The sequence below is a fragment of the Syngnathus floridae genome, chromosome 11 (genome assembly GCF_059516105.1).
Source record: "Syngnathus floridae isolate MCC-2025c chromosome 11, RoL_Sflo_1.0, whole genome shotgun sequence".
Lineage (NCBI taxonomy): Eukaryota > Metazoa > Chordata > Actinopteri > Syngnathiformes > Syngnathidae > Syngnathus > Syngnathus floridae.
In genome coordinates this window covers 6536049-6563329 of record NC_142423.1, presented here as the reverse complement: position 1 = coordinate 6563329, position 27281 = coordinate 6536049, and the positions used below count along the sequence as shown (strand labels likewise).

General features: G+C 41.6%; 1 protein-coding gene across 3 annotated transcripts in view; it reads left to right on the top strand.

Annotated features, from left to right (window-relative positions):
- The window catches only part of scn8ab (sodium channel, voltage gated, type VIII, alpha subunit b), a 34932-nt gene extending 8660 nt beyond the window's left edge, over window positions 1–26272 (top strand). Inside the window, exons 3-28 of one of the 3 annotated variants that reach the window (XM_088389760.1) lie at window positions 4343–4461; window positions 4569–4658; window positions 4749–4877; window positions 5847–5938; window positions 8441–8662; window positions 8817–8880; window positions 9200–9341; window positions 9519–9725; window positions 9792–10073; window positions 10151–10474; window positions 12205–12337; window positions 12491–12729; window positions 13737–13910; window positions 14007–14363; window positions 14442–14615; window positions 14889–15182; window positions 16260–16377; window positions 16464–16618; window positions 17317–17490; window positions 18208–18330; window positions 19643–19927; window positions 20002–20055; window positions 20323–20460; window positions 20544–20648; window positions 20725–20995; window positions 21551–26272. In XM_088389760.1, the coding sequence (XP_088245886.1) occupies window positions 4343–4461; window positions 4569–4658; window positions 4749–4877; window positions 5847–5938; window positions 8441–8662; window positions 8817–8880; window positions 9200–9341; window positions 9519–9725; window positions 9792–10073; window positions 10151–10474; window positions 12205–12337; window positions 12491–12729; window positions 13737–13910; window positions 14007–14363; window positions 14442–14615; window positions 14889–15182; window positions 16260–16377; window positions 16464–16618; window positions 17317–17490; window positions 18208–18330; window positions 19643–19927; window positions 20002–20055; window positions 20323–20460; window positions 20544–20648; window positions 20725–20995; window positions 21551–22710 (5625 nt within the window). In that variant the 3' untranslated portion in view covers window positions 22711–26272. Of the gene's footprint in view, window positions 1–4342; window positions 4462–4568; window positions 4659–4748; window positions 4878–5460; window positions 5553–5846; window positions 5939–8440; window positions 8663–8816; window positions 8881–9199; window positions 9342–9518; window positions 9726–9791; window positions 10074–10150; window positions 10508–12204; window positions 12338–12490; window positions 12730–13736; window positions 13911–14006; window positions 14364–14441; window positions 14616–14888; window positions 15183–16259; window positions 16378–16463; window positions 16619–17316; window positions 17491–18207; window positions 18331–19642; window positions 19928–20001; window positions 20056–20322; window positions 20461–20543; window positions 20649–20724; window positions 20996–21550 lie in introns of all 3 variants that reach the window. The other 2 variants (XM_088389759.1, XM_088389762.1) reach the window with 2 other exon arrangements.
- Window positions 26273–27281: the final 1009 nt, after the last annotated feature.

Here is a 27281-nt window from a genome sequence, read left to right as displayed (position 1 = left end):
CTACTTTACTAACTGGAACACAAATGCTACATTGTATTCCTGGAAAATTAATTAATTCTAATCAATTTTATCTCTATTTGGTTCCATTCTTTGGGATTACAATTCAATCCAGTGTCACCATGTTTATTCACGCTATGCAAAAGGTCTCGAAAGGCCAAACTATTCAAGTTAAATGAACTCAAAGCAACAACAAATGATCAGCAACACCAACCGATTTATTATTAGAGTACATCGCTCAGAAAAAATGATTCGATATGTACCTTGATGCAAAGGTGTGACACGATTCTAGAAGAGAACATTTTAAAACCTATTTTCCGATTCAAATCGATTTTTGTTATCTTGCACTATAAAGGGCCACAATTTCTTAATATTATTATTTTTTACAGATTTTTTCTAAATTTAATAATAGAATGGAAACAATTCTCCAAGTCACACCAGATTTGTACCAAAATGAATTAATATAAATAGGCCAGACCGAGAAATGGAAAACAACATTGGCACAAATTGTCCTGACTGTCATGTGCAGTATGACTTCTTCTCCAGCCATTAACTCACATCAAATGCAAAAACTAGAAATGATCAGCTTGCATGTATTCTTCAGTTTTGCTGCGGTTAGCGCTTCTGTTTAAGTCCCGCCTACCCATGTTTGACTGTGATTGGCTATCGTTTTCGCCACTGTTTATGCAATCACTGAGCTATCTCTCTGTATGATGGCGCGACAAAAATATACAGCATCATGTAAAATGTCATTTCCCCTTGAGGCATTCAAAATAGTACAATGAATTGGACGAAAATAAAAACGTGGCTTCATGTTAGCACCCACTCCTCTTTTGTTTTCACACCTCCACGGGCGACCATCCCCTACACTTGACCGACAGTTGTCCTATCACATAGCATCACTCTGTTACATTGTGTGTGTGTGTGCGTGCATGTGTGTGTGTGTGTGTGTGTGTGTGTCACGGTCAGATGCAAGAAACCTGATCACAGCACTCGTGCATCACAAAGAGAGGAAGAGGGGCCATTGGTGAGGAGGAGAAATGCAGCGTTGCAGTTCTTGTTTTCCCCTGTGATGCCTTGTAGACTGGCTGGGCTTTTCAAACCGCCTCATGTGATTAGAACAAGCTGCTCGAGTCATCCGGCAAAAGGACTCGGATGGGATGGATGCGGCAGCGCCTTTTTACTCGTGAGCATTTGGATATGCAGAATTAAAATGAGGATGGCAACTCACTGCTCGCGTTGCTTCCTGTAAAGGACACAGCTCTTAAAGGGCAGTTTTGGTTTGGTTCGCAGCACATTACTCACGACACATGACAACCAAAAGTCTTTGTCTCTTACTCTCTTTTTTCCGCCACCTCTGTTCTTTTTTCCAGGGTGTAGTAAATTAGAGCAGGGGCCTGGCTTTAGTGCTCTGTCTGAGTCCTCAGTCTCTGATGACACAGCATCCTGCTGCACAGAGTGAGGGAGGGATGGGGTGGTGTGTGTGTGTGTGTGTGACTGTGACTGTGCGCTTGGTGGTTGCTATAAAGAAGGAGGGTGGGGTTTTGCATCAAATTGTTCAGGTAAAGATTTGGAATGATGCATTTCGAGATTATTTGCAGGCATGGCGTAGAGTCAGCCTGAGCGTCAGAAGCATCCATCTCTGCGTTTAAAGCATTCTTGGCCCACCGTGTATTTTTGCGGCTTGCGCCATTGATTTAGGAACCACTGTCAGCTACTCATGACAGCATGGGCGCCACTCCAGCTAATGTCGATGCTTTCCAATACACAATGTTATAATTTTGCAAAGAGGCCTCTTGTGTAAGTTCTTTGCACTGTGTTACTCTTTGGTGAAGGTCACTTGATGCTGCAAGTCACGACGAGCTAAACGCACGCAAATTTAAATGGTCGTTTTGAGTCATTTCAAAGGAATATCCACTGATAATAACAGCTAATAGTTGGCTGATTATAAAAGCCTTGGCCCACCTTCCATCCATCTGTCCGTCCATCTGTCCGTCCCTCGGTCCATCCATCCCACATTTGAGTCGTACCCCCTCCGCAGCTCCTCGGTTTTCCTTTCCGCATCACAACCTCTCACCTCGGCCCCACCTCTTCTCTTCCTTGAGATCTTTCCTGTTGTCCCACCCACCTTGAACGTTTGTTTCCATTCTCCACTCCTGCTTGCTGCATTCTGCCACCTAATTGTTTGACCGTGGCTTTTTTGATAAGTCGTTTGACTGCTTTGCCTCAAGTCAGGCTAATAAAAATTGCCCTTCTGCAATGTCTTTGTTTGAGGGTACATTCTTTAAATGAGAAGTTCATAATTCATCACTTATAGAACTGCTAAATATTACCCAGAAAGTCACAGTGTCCATTGTGGGGAGAGATGGGACAAAGCAAGCTTGCGTCATTTTTTTTTTTTTTTTGTATCGTGTTTAAACTGCACTACGTAGCCTCAGCTTCATATTAATACAAAAATCATTTAATAGCTATTCTTTAAAATTTGTTATGATATTTTGTTATTATATACTCTTTGCTGTTTTTTCCCCAAATCACTCAGATTTAGCAGGGTTGTTAAAAACAGCCAATCAGAAATCACTTTAAACAAAATAATAGTCTCTGTATGAATTTTGTGAGTCCAATTTCCACATTCTTGTCGTATTAAACCGAATAATGCATTGTTTAAAAGAAAAACTAGTTTAGTGATGCCAAAGATGATGACCTTCAGTTCATACGTGGCACGGCATTACTCTTAATTCCATTGGCTGTCACTGTGAGGTAACTTGCTCATTTTTAAATTGCTCATTATTCATATCTCCTTCCATGCACACACTGTATTTGCTTTGTCAGCAAAACTCTTCTTCTGACCTCTGGGAGACACCACACACACTTGAATTTAGATCATGCGCTTTCATCTTGTGTTGATTGTGTGGCGTATTATTGACATTGTGTGAAGAGTGTATTAAAGGTGAGCACAGAGGTGCAGAGATGTTATAAGTTGTGCATTTCACTTCAGAGTGAAATTCTGGATTTGGGATTTTGGCTGCATATTAAAACAAAAGTTTTTATTACTACTCTCAGACAGTGCGTCAGAGGATTTTATGGTTTGGCCAGCCTTTGTCGTGTGCGTTAGCGATATAGCTTGAAAATGACAAAATTGATGCCGTGATGTGGCGCATTGTATTTTTAGCACATCCTAACAACTCGCTGTGCTAAATTAGCATTACTGTTGCGGTGCTTTAACCTTTTGAGGAAACAGATTGAACATAAATAGTTCAACATGTTGACGGAAAATATAAGAGCACGCAATCATAATCTATTTATCCTCAATGTCGACTGATTTATATTAGTGCTGTAACGATGAGCTCAAGGAGGAGATAATTATGTATCCTGCTAAGGAGGACAGTTATACTGCCCTCCAGTGGCCAAAGCAGGCGGACCAGATGAAGCACCATTTTATTGATGTGGTTTAATTCTATGTAATTCTTTTTCTATTGTGCAATTACTGTATGTTTATGTAAAGAGCTCCTATTCCGCATGAAAATACACATCACCAATATTTTTTCTTTTGCGTGAGGGCCAAGGAAGCTGATTTGAGTCTTTTGTCTCACATGCGTTTTTAATTGAACTCATAGCTCAAGGCATTGCTGCATTTTTTTATCTAAATAAGTGTATGATAAGGGTTATATGTTTTATCCCGTCGTGTCATATCTCACCCAAAAACATGCGCATGCACACTCACACGCCTGTGCCCAGCTCAGCTTGGCCCACTGCCGTTTATGGGTGGGGAGTGGTTGCTGAGAGCATGGAGTCAGCAGATCTGCCACTGATCAATGACAGCATTTGCAGTTCTCTTCCAGTAAAAGCTTTAAACCTGGGCCGAAGAGCCTCATTTGGCAAGCGCAGAGTGGAGCTTCACATGCATCTATCTGTTTGTTGCCTCTGTCATGGTGAAAGCACTGCAGGACTGATGCAAGCAGCACCTCTGTGCTGTGTTTGCGCCGCGTCCTTCGTGAAGGGGAGGGCCATTACATCACACGCTGTTTTCTCACAGCAGCCGGGGTAAGGTAGAAGACAATGTGGAAAGCAAGTAACATTTGGGTAGGAGGGGGGGGAGGTTCATGAAAAGAATCTCGATTTAATTCATCCATACCCGATATGGACTTGTCATGTGTCTCGTGAGAAGCAGCTCTGTATTTGGTAGGCGAACACAATGCAGCAGAGGCCCATGACTCAGACATAATCTCACCAACCAGTCAGCCAATCGTTGTTTAAAAAAAAAAAAATGGATCTAAATATTGTAATATATGCCATGTTTCTGCAAATTACCATGTCTCTTTTTTTTTCTCTCTCTCTCTTTCTGCAGACATTCATAGTGCTAAACAAGGGGAAAACAATCTTCCGCTTTAGTGCCACGCCCTCCCTGTACATCATCAGCCCTTTTAATATTTTCAGGCGAATAGCAATTAAGATTTTGATACATTCATATCCTTTCAACTTCAAGATTTGCCGTTGTTTGAAATAAAAAGTCTGTGATGAATTACTAGCACACGGCATGTACAAACATGTATGGATCCTTAACGGCCTCTCACGTTATTCAGCATGATCATCATGTGCACCATTTTGACCAACTGTATATTCATGACATTTAGCGACCCTCCAGAGTGGTCCAAACAAGTGGAGTGAGTACCCCGCTTATTTGCATTTTTATAAGAAAAAACCCCCCACTAATCTTGTCTCTTTGCAATAACTCTCATATTATATTTTCCCAGGTACACCTTCACTGGTATCTATACATTTGAGTCACTCACAAAAATTGTGGCCAGAGGTTTCGCAATCGATGGATTCACTTTTCTGAGAGATCCATGGAACTGGCTGGATTTCATGGTCATTTCTATGGCGTAAGTATTATGTTGTTATAAAAGACAATTTGAAACTGTGGGGGAGTTTTCAATAGTAACTTTTTAACCATTTGAGTGATGACAAAATCTCCTCAAAAACACTCCGAGCCTTAAAATACTTCATTTATTCTGTTTATGTTTTGTTGCCTCCTTGTTTCAGCTGTATTTGAAGCCAACAACTGCCCGGCAGCTATATACACCTAAGCAGAGTTAGCATTTTACATAGGTTAGCGATTAAATAGATTGAAATTTACAGCTAATGTTAAAAATATTTGCGTCCGTAATGCAACTTATATGACAAACTTCTCATTTGTCATTAAAGTGTTTCACTGTGTTTTATGCATATACATACTATATGGGCCCGAAATCTGAATTACAGATCCCATAGTCCAAAAAATGACAAATCCAATTCGATAAATACAAAAGTCGTAAATGGAGTGCACTTATAAGGTGCACAATAGTTGATCCCTAAAGGCGTCTTTTCTGGACTTAGAATGTCCAGGCGACCAAATGTGATATAAGAAGTGTGGATCGGGTCTTTTTGGGCCGAGTGCTGAATGCCTGTGTCTGATCCACCTTGCAGGTATATAACAGAGTTTGTAAACCTAGGCAATGTGTCAGCTCTGCGTACGTTCAGGGTTCTGAGGGCTTTGAAAACAATATCGGTTATCCCAGGTAAGAGAGACCAGGTGTTTGTGTGGGCGGGAGGGCGAGTCGCCGGGTTGATGTTAGCTGTGGTTTTGTTTGGGTGCCTATCCTTTCCTCTTTCTCATTCGTCTTCCTCCTCCCGCAAGTTGGACCGGGCCTCTCTATTTCTTTCTTTCACACTGTGGTGTCCCCTCCTGGTCCTCGATGGTGGTGATGCTGTCGTGCTCCTGCACGTCCATGCGTGCGTGCGTGGTGTCGTTCTTGTGTGGTGTGTCGTGTGTCATGGAGTTCTGCTCTTTGTGTCGTCCTACCTCGTTACAGATATATAACAGAGTTTGTGGACCTTGGGAATGTGTCGGCCCTCAGAACGTTCAGGGTTCTCCGAGCATTGAAAACTATTTCTGTCATTCCAGGTGAGACTCCCATTTAAACACTAAGGCTGAGCTTAGCAATTAGCCAGCTTCATGTTCTCATTTTCTTATTTATGAGAAGCGAATGGAACAACTTTTTGATTGCTTTTTTATTTATTTTTAGCGAATCAAAAATGGTAGTTATACATTTTTGATAGGCTTAGCAGTCTACCGGCAGTCGGAACATTTTTACACCTTTGTGTGATTTCCAATGTTAATCTCAGCTCCAGTGGCCCGGGGATCATTTTTCTGGAGCCAATTTTCCCAGCTATGCCAGTTTTTTGGTTGCTCAATCAAGCATTGGGGGATGATGAGAAATGTTTTGCCCATAACACGCTCTTCCTCTGACCCCATTGCTGTTCAGTTGAAATCTATCTCTTTATTATTATTATTTTTTTTTTTTAAATCTTCTTTCCAAAGACTTTCCTTGAGACTGCCAAGCCTAATGTGAATGCAGATCAGTGCTGCATGACGCTTGGAGACACATGCTTTTTACAGGTTTGGCTTTAAGAAGAATTAATTTAGCCATTTACAAGATGCCAAACATTGTCTTTTTTTTTTTTTTGCAGGCTCTTAAAAATTGCCATGACAGATGAGAATAATTCAGCATGAGGCACACACACACATACAGTGCATGTATAAAGTTTACACACCCTTTGTTGTAATGCCAAGACTTCAAACCTTTTTCCACCTATAGTGTGACCTGGGGATTGCACGATTCAATTAAAAAAAAAATTTAGGGAGTGGAATAAAAATGTGGTTGCACAAGTGTGCACACCCTCTTATAACTGCTGGCTGTGGCCAATCACACATATGTCAAATGGGAGTCGGCACACACCTGCTCCCATTTAAAGTGCCTCTTATTAACTCCAAATAAAGTTTTGAGGTTCTAGTAGGCTTTTACTGACTTTTGTGTCATCAGAGGCACTTTAAACAGTGGCAAGTGTGTGCTGACCCTCATTTAATATACATTGAATGTGATTATGTAATTATGAGTATAGATCCAGGTGCCATCACATCATCTCAGATGGAAAGGTCACATTAATGGTGGGAATTGTTTTGAAACATCCCAAAAGCTGGCTTTTGAACACACGTGTGTAGACTTTTTATATCCACTGTATGTCACCAGTGCACACAGCACAATCAGCCTCTGCATGAGTGGGAACAGTTAGTGGAAGGCACAGTCCCAATTGGACTTTCTAGACAGATGACACCCAGTGAGTGTCTTCAGCCTTGGCGTTTAAATGACCTGCATGGCACCTTCCATTGCTCCTCCTCGCCTTTCCTCTCTTTCTTGTCTTCACCTCCCCGCTGTGTGCCCCTCGCTGTGATTTATTGAATGAAGCTTATTTTTGTTAACTTGGGATGTTTCCTAACTCGATTTACTGATTTAGCTGTCGCGTTGACTATCGTCAGCTATTCAAATGACATTCATAAGTGGAGGATCTTTTTCCTTGCTCACTTTTTAAAGAAACATTAATATGAGGAAAAACTACACATAACCTGTTCCAAATTCCTGTCTACTATTATTCGTGTAAAAATATTATGCCTAACGCACACGTACAGGGACAGATATTTTCCCGTCATGGAAACATCCCATGTAGCTGCAGTTATTTGTTTTTTAATGTTTTAACCCTAAAAGTAGCTAAATACTATAGTTTGAATGTTTATATACAGTAAATATCCAAAGTGATCACTCTGAATGTATCAGGATCTTTGAGCATGTTTTATTTTGTTCTAAGTTGTTTTGTAGTGTGCACTAAGGATATTGGTAAGGTTAATGATTTAAAAAAAAAAAAAAAGCCAAAAGGAAAAACTAACTGTAATGAGAAATCCAAAACTATTATTATTATCAGAGTTGTTGAGAAGTAGGACTGCATGCAGTCACACCTGCATTAAAATATGAAACCTTCAAGCCATCACACCCACAAGCTACATTTTTATTGTTCTGTTTATATTATTTATGGCTAGAAATGAGAGATTTCCACTTTGGATGCCAAATATGTTTCAAAACCACACAGGATTCTTTGCTTTCCTCAATAAACTCCCTGTTGTTGCCCTGCTGCATTCTTGGCTAGCAGCATGTTACTAAAGTGACTAAACAACAACTTGATACATTCTTAATGTTCTTGTTACATGATTAAAATCTGGTGAGCTTGACAAACAGACGGATTAAAAGTGTTTAATTAAAAAACTCAAAAACCCAAAAGCATAAGGAACCAAAATAATGACATAAGATGGCACTCATATCATTGGCCCTCCCATGGCCCCCCCAAGACAAAAATCTTAGCTCCGCCTGTGGCTGCGACCATTAATGTGAGAAGAAACGTACAAGTTAGCTTACTTAGATATAATCCACATCAGTGTTCAGTAGAGCATTTTCCTTCATGTAATTAGTGTGATCTTTTTATTTAGTTTTCTTTCCATCTACGTATGTGTGTTATATTTTTACGTATGAATACTTGTGCACATGCGTGTATGTGTGTGCTTTTTATTCATTGTCAGGCCTGAAGACTATCGTGGGCGCCCTGATCCAGTCTGTGAAGAAGCTCTCCGACGTGATGATCCTGACCGTCTTCTGCCTCAGCGTCTTTGCTCTCATCGGATTGCAGCTCTTCATGGGGAACCTGCGGCAAAAGTGTGTCTTTTGGCCGGTCAATACCACCAACATGTACCTGCCCAACGGCTCCAAGGGCTTTGACTTTAATGAATACATCATGAATGAGAGTGAGCCATCTTGATCTTGTTCCTTCATGAAATAATATTACAATACTGCAATGGCTTATTTATTTTCTCCCTAATTTTATTGTCCAAATTAAGTCACACATACTTTGATTTGTAGCTAATGACGGCATTTTTTATTTTATTTGTCTTCCTACAGCTAACTTCTACTTTTACCCCGGTCAGGGTGATGCACTGTTATGTGGAAATAGTTCGGACTCGGGGTAAGTTTGAGTTTCACTCATTTAATGCTTGGCGACTTGCAAAACCGATTCAGTTACAATATGCAGTTTTAACAAAAGTCAGCCTATCAAAAGAAACTGTTCCCAGCGATTTCAATGTAACTGGTGTTTCTTATTGTTGCGGTGCTTTACAATGGTTTCAAAGTGCACTGTATGTATTTTGCCCCACATTACAAATACTGCAACTCGGTTATTAGAAGAGCTTTGGTTGTCACACTCCAGTCCTCGAGGGCAATTATCCTGCCTGTTTGAGATGTTTCCCTCCTGCAACCTGATTCAAATGATCAGCTTCTCTTTTCAGACGATGTCCTGAAGGGTTTACATGCATGAAAGCCGGAAGGAACCCCAACTACGGTTACACCAGCTTTGACAGCTTCGGATGGGCTTTCCTCACCCTCTTTCGACTAATGACCCAAGACTTCTGGGAAAATCTCTACATGCTGGTAATAAAGAGGGGCTCTGTTTCCGCTTAGCGATGGTGTAAAGATAGTGTCTTCAATTAACCGAGATGTATTTTGGGGGGCTGTGGCTCAGCAAGTTTTAACCTTCATCCCACCCAGAGTCCTCAAGCTGTCAGCTATTCTAATCTTTGAAATCTTTCCATCTGTGTTTTGTGTCAGACTCTGCGAGCGGCAGGCAAGACCTACATGATCTTCTTTGTGCTGGTCATCTTTGTGGGTTCCTTCTATCTTGTCAACCTCATCTTGGCTGTGGTGGCCATGGCCTACGAGGAGCAGAACCAGGCCACCATCGAAGAGGCTGAGCAAAAAGAGGCTGAATTTAAAGCCATGCTGGAGCAGCTCAGAAAGCAGCAGGAAGAAACGCAGGTCGGTACCGTATTTCTTGTACGCATCTGCTGAGATCCCGAGTTTATACGCTTTTCTTCCTTTCAGGCTGCCGCCATGGTGACGTCGGCAGGCACTGTATCGGAGGTCGCGTTGGAGGATGAGGGAGGGGGTCATCTGTCCCGCAGCTCCTCGGAGGTCTCTAAGCTGAGCTCCAAGAGTGCCAAGGAGCGTCGGAATCGCAAGAAGAAATGGCGGCAGAAAGAGCAGGAGAAAGAGAAGGGTGACAGCGAGAAGGTGGTCAAGTCTGAGTCCGATGACGGCAGCAAGAGAAGTACCCTTCGTTTTCCGGGAAGCCGTCTGGGCAGGAAGACCTCCATCATGAACCAGGTGAAGTACCAAGGAAAATATAGAAATACAGCTCATATAGACTCGCATATTTATGGACTCCCGTCTTCCCTCTCCAGTCACTCCTGAGCATCCCGGGCTCGCCCTTCATGTCACGCCACAATAGCCGCAGCAGCATCTTCAGCTTCAAAGGCCGCTCCAAGGACATGGGCTCGGAAAACGAGTTTGCCGACGACGAGCACAGTACGGTGGAGGAGAGCGAGGACCGTCGGGGTTCCCTGTTCATCCCTTTCCGCCGGAACAGCTACAGCGGCTACAGCCAAGGCTCGTCACGCATCCACCCGCTGGCGCCTCACTCAGGAGGGAAGAGGAACAGCACCGTGGACTGCAATGGCGTGGTGTCGCTCATCGGCCCGGGGCCTGGCAGACGGCTTCTGCCTGAGGTGAAAATAGATAAGGCAGCCACTGATGACAGTGTAAGGACGTCCGTGGGACAACCGGTACAGTTTAGGCATGATGGTGGCGGCCTCAGTCTCCTCCGCAGCTTCTCCTTCACAACCTCCTTTCCCCTTGGCGATTGCTCCTCTCTCTCTGTAGTTTCTTTTTCTTCCACTTCCAACCTGTGAATCTATTTAATCTCATTGATGGAATGCATTTTTCAGGGTGTCCTCTAATAGACAAAGCATAAACCATATAGAACAGTCTCCCCGGTGATTAATTAGTTAGTCATGATATACGACCATTTTGGTTGTATAGTGTTGATATAGTGCCGCACAGGATGGGCAACAATTGGAATAAGAAAAGATCCTGTTATCATAGAACCCGATTGTCGATATTGAGAGCCAGACTCAGCTGAGCAAGCTGAAGATCGCCGAGCTGTAAATACTGTCTTAAGTTCTTAAGGTTGATTAGGTTGTAGATTGGCAACTACCTGTCCCAGTAAGCAATATCTAGCAAGCCCTCATGGTTTCTTCAACAACTTAAACCTTGAGGTTGAGTGAAGGACATAAGAATCAATTCATCGGTCATTAAGAATACTATTGTGTAATTGGTTGTGGTTGTTGTTGTTGATGTCCTAAACTAGCAAAAATGGAGTACATTTCTTGGCTGCAACCGCCAAAGGCTCCGTTGATTAATTTTCAACAAATACTACAGGAATTTCTGCATCCGCTATCTATTGTTGCTTTCCTCGGAATTATTCAAGTGAATCCCGTCAAATGCTTATGCAATCGTTCATTTGCTGACTTTAGCTAGCTTAGTTGTAGCGTCTTTCCTGGTATGGGTCACGTTAGTTCAAGCTATCCTTCTTTTGATATCTGTCTTTTTACCTTCTTTTCCCTTCTATGCTCCTCTTGTTCCGCGGGCAGTTCCATTACATTTTCTTCAGTTATCCACTGCTGCCAAACCACTGGATGGTGCAAGATTCAATTTGATTCTGAGAATATCCCTCGCTAGCATGATAAGAGCGCCGTTGTATTGTCAGCCAACCTGTTTTTATTTTTACCTCTGTCCGGATGTAGCATGGTACAGCAGCAAATAATGTCTTGAATTCCTCTCTTGACATGACCTGCATGCCGTTGCATGTAGACTGTCAGTATGTCATGCACAGTAAATAATAGCTTCGGGCTTTGAATTAGGATATGTTGAGGTTGTCAGTGCTAAAAAGTTATCATTTGTAGTCACTCGAACAAGCTAGCCTGGCACTCTCGACATCAGTAGTTTACGTTTGAGAGCTGCATCTGTGCTCCTCATCATGCTTGATATAGTGATAATGATGCATCAGTATGTATGCAAGCAATTCTTCACCCTACAAATCAAAGTCAAACAAATCATGTTGTCATGACCCACTTTTTACTTTTGAGTCTGAAAAACTTGAATTCATGCTTTTGTATTTTCTGATTATGAGGTGCTAGCTTGTTCAGATTACTTACAAATTTGTACCTTTAATTTAGTCAAGGTTAATTTAAAAATTAATGGATAAATAAACGCAAATGTTACACTTTGGCAAATGATGTAATCTTGCAAACACGTAAAATACACAAATTTAAATAAGATTCCTCAAACCAGTTAGGGTTGAGACCAAGTGTTTTTGGCTTCAATTACTGAGGGCATCATCATTTGTTTACGTGAGTTTATTCACAAGTACCTATTTTTGTCTCTTTTCCGAGTACAGACCACAGACGTGGAAATTAAGAAGAAGCACTCTGGCTCTCTCATGGTATCAGTGGATCAGCTCAACTCCTCCTTCAAAGGAAAAGACCGCGCCAACAGTCAGATGAGCGTAGTCACCAACACTCTCTTAGATGGTAGATGTACAATGTTACATATGTAATTTGCTGTGCTACCTTCATGGTAGCCTCATAAAACCACAATTATAATTAAAAGTCAAACATGCATGCGTTTTTAGTTCCTGCATCTTCTCGCTTTTCAACTCTTCTTCCATCTTTTTAACTTCACAGAATTGGAGGAATCTCAGAGGAAGTGCCCCCCCTGTTGGTACAAATTCGCCAACACCTTTCTAATCTGGGAGTGCCATCCCAAGTGGCTGAAGCTCAAGCATATCGTCTACTTGATTGTCATGGACCCATTTGTTGACTTGGCCATCACCATCTGCATTGTCCTCAACACCCTTTTCATGGCCATGGAGCACTACCCAATGACGGAGCACTTTGAGAACGTCCTCTCTGTAGGCAATCTGGTGAGAAGAACCACGTTTTGTATTCCTTCTTAATTTGCTTACCGCCCACTTCAAGAAATATCGCAAGTGTGTCCCTTTTATGCATATGTGCACTTAAGACTGCACATACGTACTGTATATAGGACTTTGATGGGGGCTCATTAAAGATTTAGTTTGGTTTTAATGTAGCCAGTCCGCATTCTCTCCCACTCCCCATCACCTCCACTCATGTCAGCCTCCAATTTCCGTTGTGTCTTGCTTACCTCAACTTCTGCTCCGATGTCTTTGTTATACACCAAGCACTCAGTCTACAGCCTTAAAATAATGAGGGGAAAAAAAAAACTCCCTGTGCCTCACAGGCTGAATCTGTCTGTCAGATTGCAGCCTTCTTTTGCCAAATACTGACTCAGTGTCAGTACAGGAAAAAAAATTAGGTCAGATTGGTAGAGGATGGTGCAGTATGACTCATTGGGTGTTCTCTTCACCACATGTAAAATGTGATTAAGGTTCCGAGTATTAATTCTGTCAAGTGTGAGTTCAGTGAACATAGTGTTACATTGCTGTCTTCCTTGCTGACTTTCATCAATTCACAAACCATTGTAATCGGGACTCACTTTTTCTTTTGTGCACCACCAACTGCAGATTGCAGCGTGTTTCAACAGGACTCTCACAACATACCCTTAAAACTGCTGGGTTAAAAATGTGAGGAAGTTGGGTCAATTTGAATAACCTTGGTGTTGTTTTGCAAAAAAAAAATTGTTGGATTGTTTTGTCCCAAAAAATTGGCTGTTTGATGCAAAATGACCCAGAAACTTGGATCTGATTTTTAACCCAAATTGGGTTGTTTTTAAGACAGCATTTTTGATACAAAATCTAATTTTTTAATAATTATTATATTTTTATAATAATAATTTTTAAAATATTATTAGCATTTAAGTGTGCTTTTGACTCTGGGAGTATACGTATCTTGTACAGCACTACCCATTTCCAATAAAACCAATTTGTTTTATTCCTCTGTGTATCCTCAGGTTTTCACAGGGATCTTTGCTGGGGAGATGTTTGCCAAACTGGTAGCCATGGATCCCTATTACTACTTTCAGGAAGGATGGAATTGTTTTGATGGTTTCATAGTGACACTGAGTTTAGTGGAGCTGGGACTCCAAGATGTGGAGGGTCTGTCAGTGCTCAGGTCCTTCCGATTGGTGAGTAGAATCTTTTTCCCCCCCACCACCTCAACAATGCAGCATAATCCAAATATTGAAGTATTTTTTTGTTTTGTTTTTCCCCATCTCTCATAGTTGAGAGTGTTCAAACTAGCCAAATCATGGCCCACGCTCAACATGTTGATCAAGATTATTGGTAATTCAGTGGGGGCGCTGGGTAATCTGACCCTGGTGCTGGCCATCATTGTCTTCATCTTTGCTGTGGTGGGCATGCAACTGTTTGGCAAAAGCTACAAGGACTGTGTGTGCAAGATCGCCAGTGACTGTAAACTGCCTCGCTGGCACATGCATGACTTCTTCCACTCCTTCCTGATTGTATTCAGAGTGTTGTGTGGGGAGTGGATTGAGACCATGTGGGATTGTATGGAGGTGGCAGGACAGACAATGTGCCTCACTGTCTTCATGATGGTCATGGTCATCGGGAACTTGGTGGTAAGTGGAAAAAAACAAAACGTCACATGTGGAAGGTTTTGAAAGAACGAAACTCACTAAAATTTCAATCCTCCATAGGTTTTAAATTTATTCTTAGCTTTGTTGCTGAGCTCATTCAGCGCTGACAACCTCGCCGCCACAGATGACGATGGCGAGCCAAACAATCTCCAGCTCGCTGTTGCTCGCATTAAGATCGGCATTGCCTGGTTCAAGGTGCACATGCGTCTCTTTGTCGCCACGGTGCTCAGGAAGGTAAGCAAAGTGGTGGCGTACCAAAATCTATCCCTCCCCGCTTCCCCTAATTATTGATGATCAGGATCATCAATCAGGTTTCAATATGAAGGTTAGCTCAAATAAAATTGTACTGGCACTTAGTAAAAAAAAAAAATGTTTAAAAAAAAAAAAAACGTTTGTGTATGCTAATTAAATGAAAATCAAAGTGCGTTTAACAGTTACCGGCTGCCTAAACAACATGCCTGGCACAGGCAATAATCTATTTATTTTTAATTTTTTTTTTACTTGCAGCCTGTTGAGGATGAACAAAAACCTCTGGATGAAATGTACGAGAAAAAGCTCAACTGCATTGCCAACCACTCAGTGGACATCAACCGTGAACTGGACTATGCTAAAAACGGCAACGGTACCACCAGCGGCATTGGGAGCAGCGTTGGAAAGTACATGATTGATGAAGACTACATGTCCTTCATCCACAACCCAAACCTGACTGTGTGCGTTCCAATTGCCGTTGGAGAGTCGGACTTTGAAAACCTTAACACTGAGGACTTCAGCAGTGAATCGGATGCGGAGAACAGCAAGGATGTAAGTACGATGGACTAATAGGAGAACTTTCAGCACAGATTTATTTATTTCTTAAATTTTATTTATTTATTTATTTATTTATTTATTTATTTATTTATTTATTTATTTATTTGTTTATTTATTTGTTTGTTCGTTTGATTTGTGCACTGTGGAACATTCTAAATCAATACAGTCCTGTTGCGGTCCAATTTAGTTTTTCCTTTTTGTTGTTGTCTTTTGAAGCTCAAATAATCCGCCTCACTCATCTAATTTTTAAGCATAAGTAAGTCTTAATTTTACCAGCGTGAGACCCAACATCACTTCATCCTCATAGTATGAGCAAAGTTTGACCAACATGTGTGATAAATACTCTTTAATAACAGTTACAGTGACTGTGACATATCTCCTCATTAAGTTTTATGAAGTTTAACTCAAAGCCTAAGAAGTAGGTGGGTGGTGTCTTTGTCTCGGCCTCGTTTAAAGAAGCTAATGGCGCACTCTGTTATAACACCTACACCAGGTTTATGTTCCACCGGGCTCCCTGAACCTACCATACATTAGTTCTCAGGCGAAGGATACACTACAGGAAGCCACGGCGTACAAAACTACCACCAACCAATCAGAAAAGCAACGACTCATCCGGATGTTTGGAGAGAAAGCGAGATGAGAGCGAACCAGGAGCAAATTTAAATGCAGCTGACTTTTTCAGACGACATAGTTCAGGATCACTTGCTCATAAGTTGAATTCACAAACATGTTGAGTTTGACGTTGGGTGTATGCTAGTTTTTCATTTCAAATCTCTAGAGAAAATTGAGATAAATGTATTTTGTCCATACCTTCAACTCAATTCAAACAAAAATCTGTTCACCCCCGCGGGATATTATTTATGAATGCATAACAATAGCAGCATTAAAGCTTACGTTTAATTGCTTCCTTTTGATTATATGCTAAAAGCTGCAGGGGAAGGGAGTCATAGCGAGGATGAATCACTTTAGTATACATTACGATAACACTTACATCATCGCGGTCGTAAATCTAGTGATTCCTACAAACACATATTGGCCTTATTTAAACGAGCGTTTGGGCTTGTCTCCTAGCTGGATGATACCAGTTCATCTGAGGGCAGCACAATAGACATTAAGCCTGACGTGGAGGAGGTGGCAGTGGTGGAGGTTGTGGAGGAGTACCTTGACCCAGAGGCCTGCTGGACAGATGGTACGTGGTACGAGCACCATCAGCAAGATTGATTGCCCATTCCGAGAACTCACATTACATCGTTGGCCTACTGATCTGTCATGCAGAATGCGTGGCCAAATACAAATGCTGTGATGTTCCCATCACTCACGGCTGGGGGAAGCACTGGTGGTTCCTGAGGAAGACCTGCTACCTGATAGTGGAACACAACTGGTTCGAAACACTCATCATCTTCATGATCTTACTTAGCAGTGGAGCCCTGGTAAGATAACTGTGCTTCCTAACCGTTTTTATTTTTTATTTTTAAAACTGCAAATGCCGCTTTAAATAATGCTAACCTGTTGAGCAGAGCCAACTGCTCTCATTAGATTAAAAGAAAATCATCCTTGATATGCGACGTACAAGGAAGACCAGCACCTGCTTTTCTTCCGCAGCTGCTTCTTATGCCGTATGACTGTTGCTAATGGAAAGCCGAGCGCTTTAATGCACCAACCTTTCATCCGACAAAATCCAGCTTAGCGTTGCAGCTTTTCCGGAGCGAGGGAGGCCTGTGGCCAAATGAAAACACTTAAATGCTGCCGAATGTGCGAAAGAAACGGCGTAAAGTTGGCCTTCCTTCCTCTTTCTCTGTAATATGCAACAAACCCACCGTGGGGATGTAAACAAACTTTCCAACTATCTATTTTGAATTAATGTAATGGTTTAGACCACCGGTGTTGAACTCAAGGTCCGGGGACCAAATACGGCCCGATACATCATTATAGGTGGCCTGCAAAGGCAAATCATGTGTCTGGAAATTGACTCCTTTTGAATAACAGTGAGATATTGCAATGAATCCCACTTTCAAAATAAAATGGTTGAACTTTTTATTACTGGATTCTGTTGTGTTTAAGTGACAATATGAATGGTCTTCCATTTTGGTTGAAGTCATTAATGGCTAAAGTCTTTGCTTCTTTGTAGGCCTTTGAGGACGTCTACATTGAGCAAAGGAAGACCATCCGTATTATTCTGGAGTACGCCGATCGGGTTTTCACCTACATTTTCATTCTGGAGATGTTGCTCAAATGGGTGGCTTATGGTTTTGTCAAGTACTTCACTAACGCCTGGTGCTGGTTGGACTTCTTTATTGTGGATGTAAGTACATTTGTCTTCTACTTACACAAACCAACAATGTATGTTTTGAATATTTCTTTGGAAGCTGGCTCTGTCACCCCAAAATATTTTCAATCGTGTCATCGCAGGAAGGGTTACTCTGGTTTCATGCAACACTCTGCTCTAACGTCTTCTCTCTCACAAACAGGTTTGCACTTTAAGTTAAGCGTGACTCTTGTTTGAGGGCCCGCGGTAAGGCTTTTGTTGCTGCGACTCTCACAGGTTCTCCCGTCCCCACCCTGACACTCCTCAATCTTCTGCATTCTTCTGTTTGTCCTCTTTTAAGTGAGATATAGCAACTGTATTGTTTTTGTACTCGTCTATATGTTAACGTGTCATATTGGTTGGGTGTCTGTGACAACATCCCCCCTTCCCCCTTTCCTCAGATTATTTTCCCTTCGTTGGACTCTTTTCTCCCGCTCACTGTGCCAACCACAAGTTTCTTTCCAGGTGTGCTGTCGAGCCGGTCGTCGCTCGACTCGCTTGCCAAACTACAGCCAAAACAGACAGAAGTAAACAAGACAAAACGACGACGATTATACGATTCACGATACACAGAAGCTGCAGTTCCTCATTTGATGTTGTGACAATTCCAAGATGAGTAGGGCCTGACCTTCTCCCTCTGTCCCCTCTAACCATGTGGGTCCTCTCTTCCTTTGCTTCTGTCCCCTGTCTGTCCCTCTGTCCCTATCTGTGTAGGTGTCTATAGTCAGCCTTATAGCTAATGCCTTGGGCTTCTCCGATCTCGGCCCGATTAAGTCACTCAGGACACTGAGGGCCTTGCGACCCCTCAGGGCCCTGTCACGTTTTGAAGGGATGAGGGTAAGGCCCAAGATGCGTACCAGGCAGCTGCTGCTTCTGCATGCCGATTAAAGACAAAAGGATAAAAAAAAAAAAAATGACATGGATCAAATTGTAAAAATGTTTTGTTTATTTGCATGGATGCAGATCATCTCCAATGGTCAAAATACGAGGATCCTCAAACTGGCTTGTGCATGAACTTGGTTGCTGCTCCCCAAAAATATGACACGGCAATTCTCGGTCAATTGTTTTGATAGCTGCTCTGAGCCTGATTCAGTTATGAAAGGCGGCTTGTCACATTCTCGTTGGTGCCAAAGGGAAAGCAAATGTGTTAGGCTCAGAAGCTTCTGCCTGTCGCGCCGTCACAAAATGTGCTGTTCACTGATCTTATGGCAGTTTGGCTTTGGTATTGTCACACTGGAAGACCACCAAACTTCTGGTTGCATATGCTCCCCTCTCCCACACATCCGTGCTCGCCATCCATCTGTTGGATGCGTCGTCTCATGTTTGACAAGCTCTTGGTTTTTTTTCTTTTCTTCTTCTCATATTTTGCATTCATATAATTCAAAAGGAGTATTAGGGCAACATTGAAATAACAAAAGGAAAATTAGGAGAAGAAAGTTGTTACCAGGATGGATTTTTAATGGAAGTGCAAAAAATGTTGGAATATTGCAAGAATAAAAGAATGAATATTTTAATCATATAATATCATTAAATATTTATTAAGAAGTTTGTTTTAAGAGTTCTTAAGACATTTCCGTGCACAATAAATGTATCACTGATGATTTATATATGACATAACATTGACTATACAATTTCTTGACAAACTTATAAGCCATTTTCGGAGTGAGGCACATGATGTAAAATCACCTATTCCTACTTTTAACCCATAGGAGATCTCAGATTTAAGTATTGTGAAAAATAATATTTTCCTTTGCCTTCATGACTTTATTCTTATGAAATGAAAATGTTCTCATATTACAAGTCTTTCTTCTAAACTTTGGACTTTGGAATAATTACAACTTTCTTCTCTAACATGGTGTTGTTTTGTGCGGCCCTAATTTTCCTTTGTGGTGTCATCACACAACCTGTCAATTAAAATGCACATTCCAATAGAATAATGGCAATTGAGAAAATAATTTGTCGGTACCTGTATGTACAAATAAAATGCAGTTTGCGAAAATCTACATTCTATTTGATTATCTTATTAGGCTTAGACAGTTTTCTTGAGGAGAGAGCGAATGTGCATTTCAGTTTCTGCTTGTGTTGATGTCAATGTTTGTTATGTTGGTCAAAACAAGCCACATGTGATTTGAGCATTTATTCTCTTCAGGTTGTGGTGAACGCCTTGGTCGGGGCCATTCCTTCCATTATGAACGTGCTGCTGGTGTGTCTCATCTTCTGGCTCATCTTCAGCATCATGGGTGTGAACCTGTTTGCTGGGAAGTACTACTACTGCTTCAATGACACAGAAGAGTACACGTTCCATCCCAACGAGGTTAACAACCGAACGGAGTGTTTTGCTCTCATCAATGATAACCACACGGAAGTCAGGTGGAAAAATGTCAAGATCAACTTTGATAATGTGGGGGCAGGCTACCTGGCGCTCCTGCAAGTGGTAAGGAGCGTTTTCTACACGTCGACCCGCTTGATGCAAAGTGTTTTCTCACATGTTGTGTCTCAACCTTGTAGGCAACATTTAAAGGCTGGATGGACATTATGTATGCGGCGATTGATTCTCGAAAGGTAGGGCTGATTTTATTTTAATTATGTGTAGTACTTTTGATTTTGTTTTGATTTGTATGCTTGAAGTTTTTAAAACAGGTTAGTATTTTTTTTTCTGAAAATTCTTTGTTTTAAATTTTAAATTGAATTTGAAATTTGAAAGACTTTTTTATAATATGAAATTTAGTCAAAAAAAATATTACGTACTTTACAAACATATTTTAAAATGTTAGTTTTGCATATTTTGTTTTGTTAATTATAGTTACCCTGTTACATGTTCTTTTCCAGGTGGAGGATCAGCCGCTGTATGAAGACAACTTATACATGTACATCTACTTTGTCATCTTCATTATCTTTGGTTCATTCTTCACCCTAAACCTCTTCATTGGTGTCATCATTGATAACTTCAACCAGCAAAAGAAAAAGATAAGTTTGATTTTCCTCGCTTGTGCACCTTCTTGAGGGACGTCTACTCGACGATTGTAACCATTTTGTTTTTGATCCTTTACTTTGGAGGTCAGGATATATTCATGACGGAAGAACAGAAGAAATACTACAATGCTATGAAGAAACTTGGCTCAAAGAAACCGCAAAAGCCTATACCCAGACCACAGGTAAATTATTTATTTATTTATTTTTTAAATGAATGAAAGTATCATCATTGTAAAACATTTTTTCTCTCCCTCTCAGAACAAAATCCAGGGCATGGTGTTTGACTTTGTAACCCAGCAAGTGTTTGACATCTCCATCATGATCCTCATCTGCCTCAACATGGTCACCATGATGGTGGAGACAGACGACCAGTCAAAAGAGACAGAGGACGTGCTCTACTGGGTCAACTTCATCTTCATCGTTGTCTTCACCGGCGAGTTTTTACTAAAGCTCTTTGCGCTGCGTCACTACTACTTCACCAACGGCTGGAACATCTTTGACGTGGTGGTGGTCATCCTCTCTATCGTGGGCAAGTACTCACAAGTGTTCTTATGAAGTATTTTGATTGGAATTTGTCAAATAGACTTTTACATTCTATGCTTTTAAGAGTCACTCTTATTGTACGTTTAGTACTGAACAGTGGATAAAAATATATTACTTATGTATGGCCTGCTCTCAAATCAATATTGAATAAACCCCCCCCTGGTCAATATATGAGAAACAGTATGCACAAACCTGTTACAGTACTTATAAGAAATATGGTGTACCACAGGGGTCAATCTGACGACCTTTGATACTTTTGGTGGTGATACCATTACACAAATGAAGATGAATCTCAATAAATGGCATTTGGTTAAATGTCATTCTTAATAATGTCAACTGATAGAAGATACAGTTTGAAGTTGCTCTGGATTGTTTTTAGGCATTCAGTACCAAATCATTGTTTGCTGAGAAACACCTACTGCCCCAAAAATGACAACGTGACAGGGAGAGCACTGTGATTTTACTTGAAGGATGTTCGAGTGCTGTTTTGAATGAGTTCCTATTATGATGCCTCTCTGATTTTCGATCTCTTCATTTGTAGGAATGTTCCTCGCCGACTTGATCGAGAAGTACTTTGTGTCGCCGACGCTGTTCAGGGTGATTCGACTGGCTCGTATCGGTCGAATCCTGCGCCTCATCAAGGGCGCCAAAGGCATCAGAACTCTACTCTTCGCCCTGATGATGTCACTCCCGGCCTTGTTCAACATCGGCCTGCTGCTTTTCCTGGTCATGTTCATTTTCTCCATCTTCGGCATGTCCAACTTTGGCTACGTAAAACACGGGGCCGGAATCGACGACATGTACAACTTCGAGACCTTTGGCAACAGCATGATCATCTTGTTTATGATCACCACGTCAGCTGGCTGGGACGGCCTACTGCTGCCCATTCTGAACTACCCTCCGGACTGCGACCCCTTGCTGGAGAATTCCGGCACTCCTTCCACCGGAGACTGCGGCAACCCATCTGTGGGCATCTTCTTCTTTGTTATGTACATCATCATTTCTTTCCTAATTGTGGTCAACATGTACATCGCCATCATTCTGGAGAACTTCAGCGTGGCCACGGAGGAGAGCGCTGACCCGCTCAGCGAGGATGACTTTGAGACCTTCTATGAGATATGGGAGAAGTTTGACCCCACTGCCTCCCAGTTCATCACCTACGCCAAGCTTTCCGACTTTGCGGACGCACTTGAACACCCGCTGCGAGTCCCCAAGCCCAACACCATTGAACTCATCGCTATGGACATGCCGATGGTGAGCGGGGACCGCATACACTGCCTGGACATCCTGTTTGCCTTCACCAAACGCGTGCTGGGCGACAGCGGTGAGTTGGACATGTTGAGGCAACAAATGGAGGAGCGATTTGTGGCGGCCAATCCCTCCAAGGTCTCTTATGAGCCCATCACCACCACTCTGAGGCGTAAGCAGGAGGACGTGTCTGCCCGAATCATCCAACGGGCCTACCGCGTCTACTTGGCGAGGCGGGGTTTCGTTTGCAAGCGGGTCCCGACCAACAACAGAGTGGAGAACGGCGGGAACAATCAGGAACAAGAGAAGGAGGCCACGCCCTCCACCGCCTCCCTGCCCTCGTACGATAGCGTCACCAAACCCGACAAGGAGAAGGAGGACGACAACGAGGGCAAGGGAGGGAGGAACGAGAGAGGAAGAAACCAAAAAGACGTCAGGGAATCCAAATGTTAAGGCGATGGGATAATAATAATCACGCTATTAACACCACAAATTATAACAACACCAGGAAACTCACACCCGCACGGATGTACAGATTATTTCATTTGCAAGTCAGAAAAGATTCAGTGTTTTTCGTTCCAGCCTTCAGAGGGAAGCGCTCACACTGTCGACGACGGCTCGAAGGCTCTCGAACTCCTCTCATAATCAGCTGGGACATCATTGTATCTCGATGAGTCACGTCCACGGGGGAGACAAGGAGCTTCAAACGGAGGACTTCACAGATTCCAAAAGAAGACGACGGCCTTTCGGGAAAGATAAGGAAACTCTTGCCAGAGTTGCACTGCGCAAGGACTGAAACGTCTCTGAGAGCAAAATGAGAGAAAGACAAATAATAGAGCGCATCGGGAGTATTTTGGTGTTATTCAAGCTAGAAATTGTTGATGTGAGCAGCAAAAATGCAAACCAATATAAAAGGAACACTATTTAGCATTTTGCCCATGCCACTTAACTCCCATTATTTATATAGCCACGTCCGAATGTTGTTTTTTTTTCTTCTTCTTCTTCTTCTTCTTCTTCTTCTTCTGTTGGAACATGGGCTTTCACACCAATTTGTTCAGGGTTTGTTTATTACGGGGGTGAACTCAGGCCAAGGGCTTCCGTACATTTACTCCGAACGGTTTCCAAAACAAAAACATAGGTAATTGTGCTTGTTCAATGCATAGAAATGATTTGCATGATGGCATGTTTTTGACCAGAACTCTTGCATGAACTTTTCATAGTCCACAAGACACTAACACTGCGGTGGCGCGATAACGAGGGTCGATCATCCCCCAAACGGAAACCTTGTCCCTCACTCCAGACATTACAATTGTTGCCTCTATAAATAGAAGAATGGAAAATGCTGGTATATTAAAACACACACACACACATTAGTGGATTGCAGTTGTAATGTGAATATGGATCTGCTGCTCTCAAAGATGTAGAAAGAAAAATGAAGGACGTAATGTCAGAAAATCAGAAGCTTATATTTAACGTTTCTATGCACCTATGTAATGCTCCATTTGCTTTTATTGTTTGTAGTGGTCAGTGGGGATTTTACAAGTATGGCCTTTTTTTTTTTTTTTTTTTTATGGGTGATGCATTTCTTTTCTGAAAGGGCTGAGAGGAGATCTTGAGCTTATTCACATAAGTGTGTGCGTTTTTCCCCTTCTTGTTTTTCCCGTTTTATAAGCCTCGTTTAAGAAAACGTCGAGGGGAACATGTTTGTCTGATTTCAGTTGAGTAATGAGAAAGGTAAGCATTGGAGTGTGTGAAGAAGCCAAAGAGATCTGCCTTGTTGTTCTTCATCGGTGAAAGGGGGTTTGTGACTAAATGTCTATTTTCTTTTTGGATTACGGTATTTTATTTCACTCTCAACAGAGACCCGAGAATTGTATGCAATGCTTGGAAAAAAAAAAAAAAAAATCCTCCCGTTTTTCTCAGGAGATATTATACTCGTTGAGCTCTGCTACACAATGCAAGTGAATGTGACGGCCGCATTTATTAAATCACATTTTACGCCTTTGTGTTTAATGCCATGATGTTGATGATGATGACGGGAAACGATCTCAGCCGGCCGCCTTGTTTCAGTGAGAGTCATGGTCCGTTTTGTTGTAGAACTTCCTGCTTATGACAAGTAGACTTATAGAAGCATGAAACAGGCCCATTGTTTTGCTCTCGCTTGCAAAGGTGTTGCTTCAATTGGTAGTGGGTTGCATTTAGATGGAAATCATTCAATCCAATTCTTCGTTCATGTTAGCTCGATTCACCCCAGTCGAAACTGGCAGGTGATGTCACTGATTTTTACAACATAGGCTCCGACCCTCTCCGCGCCGCATTCAATACCAAATAACGACCAGAGCACCGGACGCATCTCACGGTGCTGTGAGCACACATGCCGCAGCAGAGCTTTAGCACTGTGCAGTGATGTCACTTCCTGTTTATTGATAGTTAACCCGAGTCCTGCAAATAGTCCACTTTCTGCATGAGTGCTCCAGAATCAGTGTGGGTGTTGACCAAATTAAACCATGAATGATAAACAGAAAGATTCTCCGTACGCTCGTCATGCATTTATAAAGTATTCCATTCCCAAAAGTGGATTTGTTTGAAAGCAGAAAAAAAAACAAAAAAAACAAGTGTAAGCTTAGTTCTGAAGCTAAAAACGAACTTTCATTTCACTTTCCTAATGTAATATTTTACTTTAATGGCATGAGTAGTTTTTTTTTGTAAATACTGGACTACGTCAAAAAAAACTACAGCTATTAATCTTTACACTTAAATATAAATAAGCATAAATAGAATGGCTTCCAGCTTCTGCCCCGTCACACTTGTTAGGCTGTGACATGTCAGACTAGACTTTTTTTACTCACTTTTCACAGAAAAAAGGGATCAAGGGAAAATAATCTATATTGCAAATCAATACCTTCATACACAGAGCTATATTGCAAATATATATGTGTGTGTATATATATATATATATATATATATATATATATATATATATATATATATATATATATATATATATATATATATGAACAGTTTATGTGATGCACCTCACCTGTCCATTTTTCTTTTTTTCTTCACAAGTGATCAATGGAGCTTACTTTGTGTGTATCAATAATGGATCAATAACAAAAATTCTGTCCCAGCCAGCACCCAAAGGTGCCAGCGCATACTGCATGCTGTTGCACTGGCTGCTTGCTGAGAATCCAGGAGCCTGCCTTGGTGGGAGGATTGCACTAACCAGCATACCCTTTTCATTTTGTACATTTTCAACAATGTTTTGCCGCTTTTTTTTTTCACATTCTTAATGCTGGCATCACGTGTGTGTGAAGTGTTTGAGCATTACAACCCACCGCCATGTTTTTCACACACTCACATCACCTCCATGGCGATATGTGTAAAGGCCCAAGGGTTAGTCAGTCATCTTAGTTGCCTGTGTGTTTGTTTCTGGTGCAATATCTCTAAACGGCACGTGCCTTTTTAGCTTTCTAGTTAGTCTCGCAGCACAGTCGGCGACGCGGAGCTCCAAAACTACCAGGAGGGAATCAAAACAGAGCATGATAGTTGCAATGTACCGAGTCCAAATGAACTTGTATATTGTTAACTCGCCATGTAGTCTGGACTAACTTCATATTGTAGAATCATAAAATATGACAAGTTCTCTCTCCTCTTTCTCGCTTTCACTCTTGATCGTTCTCCCCTATGTTCTGTTTACGAGCTTTTGAGTTGGTAAAGGCTTGCCTTCTGTTTTGCAGGTTTCTGTCATTTTCAAATGTTGGATCTTCACGATATGGACCGTATTTTTGATTTAGCATGACTGGGATGATTTGCTGAAAATAGGCTGACTGGGTGGGGGTGGGGTGGGGTGGGAGGGGGGCAATTTTTGAATGTCATTATCTCTTGCCACTAATGCAGCCAGGGAGAGGAACATGTTGCACAACCACAAGACAATTCAGTGAGAATCAGTGAAAGAATGTCTTCATTTGAGCACGAATCTATTTCCAAACAATAAAGCAGCCTTCCAGTTAGACTTGTGACTAGTGTCGTTTTTTTTTTTGGGGTGCCGATGTCGAATTTGTTGCTGCTTAAATTTATGAAATGCCGTTGAATCAACCAGCAAAATGGCTGAGTGGTAAGATGTGCATGCAAGAGAAAGAGAGAGCGAGCGAGGGAGGGAGAGACTGAGGGAAGGCGTGGGGCTGAACAGAGGCAGCACTGCAGTGCAGATGTATGAATGCAGTGGCCCGGGCTGAATCAGCAGCCTCACACTCTACTGTGCTTGCGTGCGTGCTCTCTTTAACGCTCCCTTCCTCCCACGGCATGCAGAGGGAACTGCTGGTCAAGATGATGGGGCGGAAAAATGGAGCAGAAATGTATACAAAGAATCTGTATGTGGCTATGGACATAAGATGTCTACAGATTATTGTAAAATTGTGGACATGATTATGAGAGGGCTTGACTGAGAGGAGGAAGTGTGTCCTACATTTACAGTAGCCTGCAACAGAGATGAAATTTTATTAATTCATTAGCAACAGTCCATTGTATTGATTTCATAGCATGTGTTTTGGCAGCCCAGTTTCAAGTGAGTATGAAACGTTTTTTATTTTGTCCAAACATATTTAATCTCCTCTGTGTTGCCATGTTATTGTCATCTGCAAAAGAAAGTAAAAAATAAGCTTGTTTACCTGCAGGTTGAGTAAAAGCATCTGCTGTGGCTGAAGCCAAATTGTGGAAAGGATTTTACTTTCTGGACCAGCATCTCCACCTCCATTTTTCTGAAACAAGAAAGAAAGAAGTCAAGTCAATTTTATTTATATAGCCCTAAATCACAAGCAGTCTCAAAGGGTTTCACATATACAAAACAAATTGACAATTATTCTCAGAGCATCCCCTGATCTTAAGCTCCCAAGAGGGCAAGGAAAAACTAAAAAAAAACTACTAAAAGAAAGAAATAGTCGTATCGTTTCATTCCATCGTATTTATATATCAATTATAAATGTATTATTTATATATATATATAAATGTATTATTTATTCATA